The following is a 13,247-nucleotide window of genomic DNA, read 5'->3' on the forward strand; positions in this document are numbered from 1 at the left end:
TTGCCAAAAGATTCACAGCGAAGAAGGTGTCGAGTCTAGTGCATTGAGTCAAGTACAATAAAGCACCAATTGCACTTAAGTATGGAACTTCGGGCTCCAAAATCTCTTCCTCATCCTTCTTAGGACGTAAAGGATCTCGTTTAGCATCTAGAGTACGAACGACCATAAGAGTACTCAAAGGCTTCGCTTTATCCTCATTAAAACGTCGCAACCCCTTCTGGGTGTAGTTTGTTTGATGTGATAGGATTTCATCCGAAGAGTGCTCAATCTGAGTTTTCTCAAGATCTTTCATCTCGAATTCTGATTTCAACTGAGCGGCAATTTTCTCAAGCTCTTCCGAAGTCCCAATAAGATTCATGTCGTCGACATAAACTGCAACAATTGAAAATTCGGAGTGTGACTTCTTAATAAACACACATGGATAAGTATTGATTAATGCACTTGTTTATTATTAGTGACACATCATTTAGTTTAAAAATTTTGATCTCGATAGCATTACCCTTCAATATTTATAACTCTTCTTTTCATTTGTTACTTTTAAAAAGTTTTGGATTTTGTAGTTAGGTTTGCATTAGGTTTTGTTTTAATGACATCTCTAGTGTAAACTTGAAAGCTCTCTTCATCGCTTAAAAAAAGCCTCGTTCAAGATTGTCAAAGAGTTTCACAAACTCATCATTCTTGTCTTCACAAGTTTATCTTTTCTGCACATTCTTTCAATTTGGGTGGGTTTCAGATCGTTCGTATGAAAAGACAATTTGAGGTTTTAGGTTTAATCAAATTGGGGGCTTTAGGTCAAGAGATGATCATCTATTTCTGATCAACGGATGGATGGAAATGTCTAACTGATCATCGTTCGCTAGTTTGCACTATAAGAACATGGTAATAAAACTCAATATCTAATCATTAAAAGTGAATTCAGCAATTAGTTACTCTAGTGCCACCAAATATTTCTTGGTGGTTTCGAGCAAGAAATGGGAAAATGTCATCCGAACCATTCGAGAAACATCATCTTGTTTAGTGCTTTCACTGTATTATTTTTTCCCGCAATACAATAGAAGAAAATATTAGATTGTCTCACATTTAATTCAAGGGGTGTGTTTAGAAATCAAAGTTTTATAAAAAAAAAAAAACACATCTACAGCCTACATAGTCGTTTTATATTATAGCAGATAGGTCATTTACGTTAAAAATTTTAAATGGGGTGTAGTCAACAATTTGTAGGGTGTCAATAAAACAACCCTTGCATAATTCCGGGCAGTTTGCATGTTAAAGGGCACGAAACTTGGAGTAGACAAGATATGAGTGTGTAACAAATGTAAGCTAAATATGCGTCTTTCTTCTGCCATCTACCCATCACGCAATGCTCATGTCCAACTGATTGTGGGGGGGATGTATACGCCTTTGCTCCAGAGCAAAAATAGCAGTTTTTTGACCGTTGGCTCACTCTATATAATGGCGCCAAAGTTTAATCATGGCAGAAACTCTAAAATCATGGTTTTCCAGCTTATGTTGGTTGCTGTCGTGGCTTTTCTGTTGGGGTTTGTTTCCTCGTACAGTTTCAGACGGAAGAAAAAGGACAGAGCTTCAGTAAAGGATCGGAATGTGAATGGTTGGAGGAGCTCTGAAAATGGAATGTGTCTGCAGAAAGACATAGGTGCAATGGCACAGAGGAGCCCAAAAATATTTTACCCTCCCATGTATTACATATGAGTATAAATTTTCTAGCTATATATATTATATTAATTTTCTAGCTATATATATTAAATTAATTTTCCACTTTTCTCTAGCAATATAGAAGCTTGTGTTAAAATTAAAGTGGTTTTCCTAGAATGACTTCCCACATACCCAACAACTTATATTAATTCCTTAATTGTGGCTTTCTTGGGAACCCACATGTTTTCATGGTGCAGAGGCACTCCTATATGTTTTGGTTTTCTTTCCAGACAATAGCTTTCAATTGCTGCTTATCCTTTTGAGTTTAGTTTTTCATCTTTCCTTTTGGTTGTATTGTTCATGCTCTTGGTGAAAGTGTTGTAACTTGTAAGCTTATTTCCTTGTTAGTGAAAGTTGATTCATCTTCGTTGAGTTCCATTCTTTCTCTTTACTGTTGGTTGTAAGTCTTGGGCTAGTGTGGAGTCTGCACTAACTGAGAAGCAATACTCTGGAGTTTGGAATATTGTCTTTCTCTACAGCTTGTGTATTGCTTAATTTGTTCCATTTTTCTTTAGCAATAAAAAACTAACTTGTATATTACTTTTTTCCAAAAATACACAAAATCATGATTTCATGCTCTATATTTTATGGACGAAGCCTAAATCATGCTTTTATGGCAATTAAAGATTATTCATTTAGTAAGAGTGAGATGTTGATTCCAATTAAGTTTAAATATCGATTGTTGAGTCCTGTATGAATATATTGTCCTTTTTTTTTTTTTTAATTAAGGAAGGCTTTTTCATTGAATTCGCATAGGACCCCTAAAATGTTAGAGACGACCTTGAATCCAAGTAGTCTAAGTGTTTTCTTAGAATCTCTTTTCAAGTCTTCCCAGGTCTTCCTATATCCCTTTAGCTCTAACTTTGTCTCATAATTACATCTCCTAACCGAAGCGTCTATAAATCTTGTTTCACTTGTCTAAACCATCTAAGAAAGTAAGATGCTGCAAAACCCGACTCTTGTTCCAAATTTTTTTCGCAACACACATGATGATCATTCGAGTCCTAATTAACGAGTCCCACAATTCTATGATTCCAACCGAATCAAAACAACATTACTTTGACAACAAGAAAAATTAAATAAAAAACAACATTATGATCTTACGCAGAGAGAGTAAAAAAAAATTGGGTTGTAAATTAGTAATATCTTGTGACTAGTTTTCACAATTAACCGCCATTTCATTTCAAAATTTTTAAATAAACTAGCATCTTGCCACATGCTTCTTTTATATTTTTCTTTTACTTGTGCTTTTTATTTTTTTATTTCTGTTTTAAAAATTAAAGAAATAAAGAGGGAAAAAAACTCTCCACCACATGAGATTTTTTTTTTCTTTTAACAAACGATACGATCTACACTAGGGGTGGAAGAGTGGGTTAAGCCTCATAATATACTAGTAATAATGTAATTTAAATTCGCTTTAACGAAAATTTGTTTGTTTGGATTTTTTTTTTAAATTAAATTGATTTTGAAATCATAGTTAAGGAAGGGTAGTTTGGGAATTTTGAATGTTTCCCATTTTATTGTCTTCTGGCTTTATATATGTATAGATAGATGAACAGCCTTATATGTATTTATTATTATAATTTTTTTTTTTTTTGGGAAAGCTATTTATTATTATAATTTTGCAGGAAGCTTTAAGAATCATTCTCCCCATAATCAACACTGAAGGAGTAAGACAAATGTTCTTCCCTGCACGCAGATTTCTTCCGGTATAAACAAGATACTCAGAAAACCGAAAATAAAGAATGTCGTAGGCTCGTAGCACACTTTCTCAACCTTTTAAGATAAGCTCGTTTGTATAATTACAGATTCTTCCATGTAACAATTTCAAATCCTGGATTCTTCCATGTAACTATTGCTACATGCTCTCTTCAGCTCATGCAGTATACTCACTTTGTATTATATAATTGCAAGGACTGCTAGGTCAGTTACTAACGTGGGTGATTCTTGACCGTAGATGCAGGCGAGTCTTGCATGCATCAATAGTTATGAATCAGTCATTATTGTATCACTTACGCGCCCTCATCGTATCATTGTCCAATTGCAATTATATTCAAATAAAATAAACAAATTTCATACTGGCTTGATCCATAATCCCATATTTTTGACAGAGAATTATTCTAACAGTCATGATTATATGCTATACTTAGTTTACAGGAGGATTAGGGAAGTTTGTTTTTTTTCATCTCTCGTCTTTTTATGCTTTAGTTTTACATTTCCAGTTGTCACCCCCTGTTTGGCACCCATGGTTTTTAAAACCTAGAGAAAAATTTTGTTTTTTTTGACATTTGCATGGCAGAATATTAATATTTTGTACTATGTATAATAATATATGATCCACTTCCACGCTTACCAACCCCTCTCTGACTAAATCAAGTCTTACTTGGACAGCCATTCCAATTCACTTACTCGTTGACCATTTAAATTTTCTGGTTCTGTTATAGGATCACTAATAATTCCAAAATGTAAGAGAAAAGGGTTATAATCAGCCTCGCGTGAATATGTTAATGATATACATTTGTAATGAGTTAGAGATTGAGTTGTGGCTAGCATCACTGTAGCGCGTAACTTTGTTGTCTTGTAACATATAAATATCATAACAGTTGCGAAATAAAAATTATATTTGTGAAGTAAATTACATTATTGTTCAAGAACCTCCAAACATCTTTTTAGTTTCGATTACATTGTTATTTCCATTCAAAACTATATTCTAATTTACGAAAAATGAAACTCAAACTCATATGTAAGAGGAATGGTATATTCTCTTAGCCGACTGGCCTTAACTCCCATTTGCCAAAACAGTACCTATATTTTAGTTGCAAATGATTCCACTAAATCTTCCCCGGGGGGCCGGGGGGTGGGAAATTTACTAAATTACGCAGTCTTGTACACAATGACTTGCTTTCAGGTCTTCCAATTTGGCCTGGTAAATAATTTGCCGTGGTAGGCGCATAACTTGTCCACGTTTCTATCCCAAAACCAAAAAATAGTTTTTAAAAAAAGTTGGCTCACTATATATAGGCGCCAACTTAAGTCAGAACGAACTCAAACACTTGAAAAGAACTAAAATTCAGAGAGCTCCACCATAATCTTCTCTAACCGAATTCACGATCTTTGAAGATGGTTTACCTGAATATAGTGTGTGCTGTTATAGCCTCGCTGCTCGGTTTTGTTTTCTTGTGCAGTCTAAGACGACAGAAGAAGGCCAGAGCTCATCAAAATGGGAATTGTTTGAAGAGCTGTGAAAATGGAACGTGCGACGATGCAAAGATGGTTGAAAGTGCAGACATTATCGTTGTTGGTGCTGGGGTTGTTGGTTCGGCGCTCGCTTACACTCTTGGGAAGGTGACATTCTCTCACTCTCTAAGGATTCTATGCCTCTTTCTCTATTTGTGCGATATATAACTTGACGAGGTTTAAGGTTTTCGAAATTTAATGGTTTATCACTCTTTATTTATCTGTTCATTAAAATATGTAATTGTTTCCTTTTATCTGAGATTATATTTCTGCTTCGGTGGGAAGAAAACTTAAAGATAACGCCTTGAGATCTGTTTGGGGTCTCCAAGATCATCTGCGTTTTGGATCATTAGGAAAATCTTTTCATATATTTTTGTTAGAATGTATATAGTAACATCAGGATCATAATATTTACAATTTGCACAAATCTAAGTTATCATGTCTTGTCTTCTTCCTATTGCTATGTTTTGTTTACAATGTCTGCATACCGCAGGATGGGCGCCGAGTGCATGTGATTGAAAGGGACTTGAGTGAGCCAGATAGAATCGTCGGCGAGCTGCTGCAACCAGGGGGATATCTCAGATTAGTTGAGTTAGGCCTTGAGGGTAAGCAAAGAAGTATAAACCTGAGGACTTGTGTGAATGGTCCATAACTGTCCTCATTTATTTCCACTTTGAGTTAGACAACTACATATGACAATTGTTAATATTTCTGTTTGGTTGAAGATTGTGTAAATGAGATTGATGCTCAACGGGTTTTCGGATATGCTCTTTACAAGGATGGAAAAAGTACCAAGCTGCCATATCCTTTGGAAAACTTCCATCCTGATGTGGCTGGGAGAAGCTTTCACCATGGACGTTTCATTCAAAGGATGCGGGAAAAAGCTTCATCTCTTCCCAAGTACTCTTCCTTTCCCTTCAAATATATTTCATAGTATTCTTTTTTCAGTAGGCTCGCCATGTGTTGTATAATTCAAAGTTTTAGAGGTCTGGAAAACACAAAGTTTTCCCTCTGCTTCAGTCATCTATTTCGAGTATCTGTTATAATTTGACGTTCGGTATGTTTTTGCTATACAAAGATAGATCCTTTGATTACATATTGCAATGTATCTTTAATATATTCTCTTTGCTTGAAAGTTTGTCATGCTGTGTTGTCAGACTGTCAAAACTTAACCATGTATTTAACAAGAATCTATACGATATCAGATAATACATGGTATGTGAGATTCATTATGAAGGAGATTTGCATACTCTGCTGGAGTCTCATTTGTGTGTCATTTCTTAAATTTTGACATCAGTGTAAGATTGGAACAAGGAACGGTGACATCTCTACTGGAAGAAAAAGGTACTGTCAAGGGGGTGCAGTATAAATCCAAAGGTAGTGATCTAGAACTCAATGCACACGCGCCTCTCACAATAGTATGCGATGGATGCTATTCAAACCTACGGCACTCTCTCTGCAATCCTAAGGTGAAGATAAACTGCAAATCTTGTAAAATAAACAAAAACAAGAAAGGATAATTGATTGAAATATACATGAATACTAGAATATAAAATCATGTTTTATTTTTCTTTTTGTAGGTTGATATACCTTCTTGTTTTGTTGGTTTGGTTCTGGAGAAATGCCAGCTTCCATATGCAAATCACGGGCATGTAATATTGGCAGATCCTTCGCCGATATTGTTTTATCCTATAAGCAGCACCGAGATTCGTTGCCTTGTTGATGTACCCGGCCAAAAAGTACCTTCTATTTCTGGTGGTGAAATGTCTCACTACTTGAAAACAAAAGTGGCACCCCAAGTATGTCTATTGTGCTTCAAATAGTTTGTTTCGGAATAAAACTACTTCGAACAAATAAACCGATCACTTTGTTATTTACCTCTCTAGATAAAAACCATCTCTGTTTTACTTTACGTATTTGACTCTTTGGCCTAATCAAGGGGTTTGCAAATTGTTTATTGCAGGTTCCCCCTGAGCTGTACGCTGCTTTTATGGCTGCCGCGGATAAAGGAAACATAAAATCAATGCCAAACAGGAGCATGCCTGCTGCTCCTCGTCCAACTCCTGGTGTCCTTCTGATGGGGGACGCTGTCAACATGAGGCATCCTCTAACTGGAGGAGGCATGACTGTGGCTCTTTCAGACATTGTTGTTCTTAGAAATCTTCTAAGACCTCTGCACAATCTGAATGATGCACCTGCCCTTTGTAAATACCTCGAATCCTTCTATACGCTGCGCAAGGTAAGCAGCCTAAGTTATTACACACATATTCAATACTTTTACAATAGTAAAGTTCTTATTTCAAATCGAGTTTAATGGTAAATTAAAAAAATTCTAATGCTTGGTTTTGGTGCAGCCTGTGGCCTCAACCATAAACACATTGGCAGGTGCACTATACAGGGTATTTTGTGCATCACCTGATCCGGCAAGGATGGAAATGCGCCAAGCATGTTTCGATTACTTGAGCCTTGGAGGCGTGTTCTCGAATGGACCTCTAGCACTTCTTTCCGGCCTAAACCCGCAACCATTGAGCTTGGTTCTCCACTTTTTTGCCGTGGCTGTCTACGCCATTGGGCGCTTGCTACTTCCATTCCCTTGCCCAAAACGCATGTGGATTGGAGCCAGATTGGTTTTGGTGTGTATCTCTCTATCTCCATTTGTTGAGATATTCAGTTGTATCTGGTGTGATCCTCTTCTCAGTTGTTTTGATTTTTCCACCTTTTGTTTTTTGTAGGGTGCTTCAGGAATCATATTCCCCATAATCAACTCTGAAGGAGTGAGGCAAATGTTCTTTCCTGTGACAGTGGCATCATACTACAGAACTCCTCCTATTAATTAATTAACATGATGAAATTTGAAAAAAGATGTGTTTAGCTTTAGCACATGTTCTTCCATTCCATTCCGTGTAAACAAAATACTTCCGAAAAAATTAAATAAAATCTTAATTCAATACCTTTGTGTCTTTTTTTTTCAATTCGATGATGATGCACCATTAGGTCATGGCAACAGATGATGCATCGTTAAGTCAACAAACATCATGCTCATAATCTTTTTTGGGCTTGAAATACTAGACTTGGGCCGAAGGTGGGTAGTTTGTATTAAGATTTAATTCTCGGCTCACTGGTAACCTTTCAAGCCAAATAATATCTAGATATCCAGCCCAAAATGAAATTTGGCCGAGTACTAATAGAGGTGATTCTGCCGAGACCTAATTGCGGATTGGTTTTGCCAAATAAAAGGATAATATCATAATCCAGGAGTAGACCAAGGGAGTAATCGTACCCAGGGTCGGGACTCTAAGCCGCCCCTCAGATGATTCCGAAGCTCTTGTGATTATTCCTTCGAATGGCGTAGAGTTCGGATTTGAATGTTATAACCCACAACCTTTTGGTTGTATAAATTTTTTGGAAGCCAGATGGTGCATTGGACTTCTGGGTCAAGGGGCCATGTCCCCATGCCCATAGCCCGCCTATCGTAACCGTGCTTAATACAACTAAAGCCTTCCAAGCTGCTAACCAAACACTATGGAGTAGGCTAAATGAGACTCCTTAGACACTACCATTTTAAAGTTTTAGACTTGCAATTATGCAAAGTTTCAAAGTTGTGTGTTATTTTGGGATTTTAGGGTATTCGCACTACTGCCAAAAAGAAAAGAACGAATAAACAAGATGGAAGTCTCTGCATTATCAAACACTGAAATTCTTATTCAAAAGAGAATGGTGAATTTGATAGGAGATGCGACTGAATCCATAAATGCCTACCCACAAATCTCCTAGAAGAGAATCAAATCATTGGTGTAGTTCTAATTAAAAGACGATACAATGTAAGTTTTACATAAGGGATCATTTTTGGCGATAGCACATGGTGAGCCGATCAGGAGATGAGATCTCCATGGACTTGTCTTCGCACAGACTACAACGTTGATATTATTTGTGGTTAAATTCGATGTGGTGGCCTACATATTTCCTCGTATCATTGAAGAATCAAACCATGTTTAGTTTGGAGAGTTTTTTTTTTTTTTTTATCGATCAAACAATCTTTGAAGACAGTCCACCTCAAAGTCATCGATGCTCATTTCCACGGACCAGGCTCTCCCTTTCTTTATTATAGCTTCTGCCTTCCATAGATGCAATTGATGTTAAGAGTGAGCTTCTTTGAAGACCGCTTGTTGTCCTCATCATCAGTCAACTCGTACTTGTCGAATTTACCTTTGTCCCTTTCTTCAGGGAGGCTTTTTCTTTCCTTGCCTTGCTTCTTACAAACTCCCAACAGTGCCATTGGTTGATGATTTCCTCGATGTGGTCTCTGAGCGTTTGTCAATTTTAAATGGTATGGCTTATGCACTGGTGAAATGAGCAATACTTTTTTGGCTTTTCTTTACCAGATGTTCAGGAAGAGGTTTCGACCGTTTGAGAAAGGGTTTGTCCTTGATGCTGTGAAGAATGTTGTTGATGATAGTTTGCAGGTCTGTATATTGCCTCAATCTAAGTGGAGCTGATTTATCTTTTCGTCCCCTTATGTCATTTCGACAGGAAGACGGAGGCGGATTGCTCCAGTTTTCTCTTTTTCGTTTGGGCTTCCTACCGCAGTCTTGATAAGGAACCTTTCTTTTGGTTTTGTTGTCCCAATTAGTGAGGTCAAACATTTTGCTAGGGTGGCATAGTTGTACTTCTTCTCGTTCAGCTTCTGAGAGAATGGCGAATTAACATAAAGTCCCTGCTTGTAAGCCATAGTAGTAAGTATGTTGTCAAGCCTTTCTACCTTAGCCAATTTCGCGTGGAACTCTTCAAGTAAACCGTAAGAATTTTGTCTTTGCCTTGACCTACCATGATGAATATGGCTTTGTGTCGCTTTTGGAAATCATGGTACACCAAATAAGTGTTGGTGAAGATGTTGACCAAATTTTTGAAGCAATCAATCAAACGAGTTGATAACTCTGAGAACCACCTTATGACGGTCCCCTTTAAGATAGAGGATAACATCTTTTACATCCAAATGTCATTGTTGCTGTATAAAGCCATGACGCTCATATAGCGCATGATGTGGTAATCCGGATCAGTGTCGCCGCAGAAATACTTAAATCGAGGTTGAGAAAACTTATAAGGCGGAGGCGCATATTCGATTGTTAAAGAGAGTGTGCTTTTCACTTTCACTACAGTACGACCAGGGACACGAAATGGAGTTTCCCTTGAGGCATCTCTAGTCATGTCGTCGTTATCGAGTCGACGTCTTTTTGGTTCTTCTGAAGACGTTAGGTCGTTAAAGCTCAGTGTTGTGGTTCCATTCAGGACACTTTTGCAACGACCAAGGGACCAGGGTTGTGTAGAACCTGTGTCCCGTTGGAGCGGTGTTATTGGTAGTTTGATCATTGTGAAATGGGTTTGTACTCGGATTAGTGATGTCTGCTAAAGTTGGAATAGAAGTTGGCTCGATGAGTTATTCATCTGGGGTTATGGTACTTATGTTGCTATAATCGAAAATAAGAATTTGAGTTTGCGAGATGGTCATACGGGATGGTCCTGCTGGATCTTTTGAGAGCCTTCATTCTCTTCTCGACGTCCACAAAGTTTACATGACATCACTCGAAAAGCAGTATAGGCATGCTAGAACTTATCAACAAAAGTGTTGATCTTTGGTAAAGTATCTCATGCATGCCTCATAATGGGAGGGGGTCCAATAGGCAGAGCCTCACCACCTTTTGGGGTGGCTAGAGCATGAAGGGTTTGATTGCTTGCCCTTAGAGTGTTGGTGGTGTCAACAACAAGATTATTCTCAACAGATGCGATTGAGACATCAAGAGCAAGGTTGTCATCGATCGCCTTGTTAATGTTGGCGTTAATAGAGCTTTCTTATGTGTTCATGTCTGTGATAGATTAAGTTGGTCAGGAGGAATATGATTTTCACTCTCAATGAAAACACCAATTGTTGGAACCAAATTCGTACACTGCTGTAAGCGGTAAAGATGCACAAATCCAACTAAACTGTAAAAGAACAAAGTACTGCTTGCAATATAAGACTCAAGCAATAAGCAATATAATAAGTATGCGATAATTGCGGGAGCAAAGATGCATCTCTTAGGATAATATAATCATTATCAAACCGGGAGAATCACAGAAGATATTTAAGAAGTAGATATTGCATCATTTTACGACTATGATTACTTGCAGCGCATGTCAATCCTTAAATTGTAAGGACTCCAAGATAATACGAAACCTGCTGATTCCTTGCTAGATTAAGTTTTCATATCTTGCAGAATAAGCATGATAAATCTCAGCAAAGTCGTCGGACTTTGTCCATTGATTCCAGAATAGGATGACGGTGGCATCCCTGCTCTGTTTATTCAGCTTTACATTGGAGGATGTCGAGTCCATGGCCGGACTTCTAAGGTATGCATATTTTGATCTGCCTCACTCCCGTCCTGGACAATTATGGCCCAACAAGAGGGAGATTGGCGACGGCAAGGGTAAAGAGAAGAGAGAATTTGGTGATTTTGTAGTGTGGTGTTTAACCTTGTTATGCCTTTATTTATAGTGATAAGGGAGAAAAAATCTTACTCCCCAAGGAATGCAATTACAATAAAATATATTATAGAATCCTATAAGTAATTTACTTACTAGGATTACTTTTTTACTTTCAGTTTTCACATTTTTAAAACTGAAAATTGAAACAAGTTTCAAATTAAAAAAAAAAAAAAAAAAAAAAAAGGAAGGTAATTTGACAAAAAGAAATAAAATAAAAAACCAAAAACTGTTGTGAAATTGAGGATATGTGTGCAGTGGGATATAGTAAATAAGACACAATATTTATGAGGTTCGGCAAGTGTGTCTATATCCTCCGGGTGCCAGTAGTATTTTCTTTCATTATTTGAAATAATAGGAGTACAAAATAATTTTCATTATTTTCCCTTTTCTCTCTAGCTAGGCTCACTGGTATTTTCTCATGCATATCTCTTATTTCTTTTCTCTCTTTCTTTCCTCTTTTCTTTCCTTTCCTCGGTATGTTTCTCTTATTTGTTAGTGGCCTTGGCCTTCATTATATAGGCAAATGAATAGGTCATGACATCATTGCTTACATGGGCATGATGTCATTACTTGTACATACATGATGTCATCCACTCAAGTTAAATAATGGACACCTATATTTATAACAAAAACAAAATTTCTACTATGTAATATAACCCTCTTTGTCAAGGGTAAGAAGATCATTTTAGCCCTATAAACAAAACTAAAGAACAATCATTTTTACTTCTCACACACCCCTTTTTACTTCTTACACACCCCTTTTTACTTTTCATACACCCTTTTAATTTCCAATCATTGGATCATATGAATTGAAGAATATAAAATGACAGAAATAAATAAAGGGTGTGTAAGAAGTAAAAAAGGATGTGCGAATATCATACCCCTAACTAAAATAAAATTATGAACAATATAGTAAATGACACACTAAGCAAAGGTTGGGCACAGGCAAAGCTGGGCCCAAATTTCGAAGGACCGGACTGAACCCGTTTTAAAATGAAACGGAGTAAAGCAGGGCGAGTAATGAAATTTATAAATTTGGAATCAGACCTAACCTGACCCGTTTATCGAACCAGAAAGACGTTGTCTTCCTCATGGATCCAAGACCTCCACCTTTGCCATTACAAATTACACCAATTGATGAATTAAAACAAAATCATACATACCCATAAGCAAATTTCCTAAAAGCACTTATTTTGCTTCAAATTACATAAATTTAAGCCTTAAATCACATACCACAGCGCGACCAACAACTGGTAAGTTTTGACCCTTCGAACTTCTTCTCCTAGTTGGCGAGGATGCTGATATCCTTCTGTATGAGGTCATTGAGAGAGGCGATAATGTCCTCGTCCTTCTTGGTCATCTTTACCAGAGCCCTGCTGGAGTCTTGCGGTAAACATAACGTACAAACTGACGAAGAAAACGAAGTCACGACATAAAAGATGGTGGTCGAGTCGAGAGAGGGAGACCTCAAGGCTCGAGTTGGGAATTCAAGAGATAAGAGAGTGAACTGACAATTCGAGAGAGAGAGAGAGAGAGTAGATGTGTGTTAGAAATGGACGATGGAGATGTAATCTCCATATAATGGATGGTGGAAATGGTCCGGGCCAGGGCCCTTTTCTTTTCAAAAATTCGCACCCTCCCTGCCTTGCCTCGTTTCGAGTTTACAAAATCTAGACACGCCCCGAACCGGCAAGACGCGCCTCGCCCCACAAGTCCTAGACCCATTTGCCTAGCCCTACACTAAACAATTTTGATGTATTTTTTTCTCACCCTCACAG

The 13,247-nt window shown here is 37.4% G+C and overlaps 1 protein-coding gene across 2 annotated transcripts; it reads left to right on the forward strand.

Annotated features, from left to right (window-relative positions):
• The first annotated feature begins 1,320 nt into the window (after positions 1–1,320).
• LOC137726445 (squalene monooxygenase SE2-like) lies at positions 1,321–7,787 on the forward strand. 2 transcript variants are annotated; one of them, XM_068465378.1, is made up of 10 exons: positions 1,321–1,656; positions 3,081–3,085; positions 4,995–5,058; positions 5,444–5,555; positions 5,676–5,850; positions 6,248–6,419; positions 6,531–6,749; positions 6,914–7,189; positions 7,305–7,583; positions 7,683–7,787. In XM_068465378.1, the coding sequence occupies exons 1-10, from the start codon at positions 1,327–1,329 to the stop codon at positions 7,785–7,787; spliced, it is 1,737 nt and encodes a 578-aa protein (XP_068321479.1). In that variant the 5' UTR covers positions 1,321–1,326. The 2 variants fall into 2 exon arrangements, with proteins under 2 accessions (XP_068321479.1, XP_068321480.1); XM_068465379.1 differs by lacking the exon at positions 3,081–3,085 and having other exon boundaries at positions 1,321–1,532; positions 4,868–5,058.
• Positions 7,788–13,247: the final 5,460 nt, after the last annotated feature.

The sequence above is a fragment of the Pyrus communis genome, chromosome 2 (assembly GCF_963583255.1).
Source record: "Pyrus communis chromosome 2, drPyrComm1.1, whole genome shotgun sequence".
Taxonomy (NCBI): Eukaryota; Viridiplantae; Streptophyta; class Magnoliopsida; order Rosales; family Rosaceae; genus Pyrus; species Pyrus communis.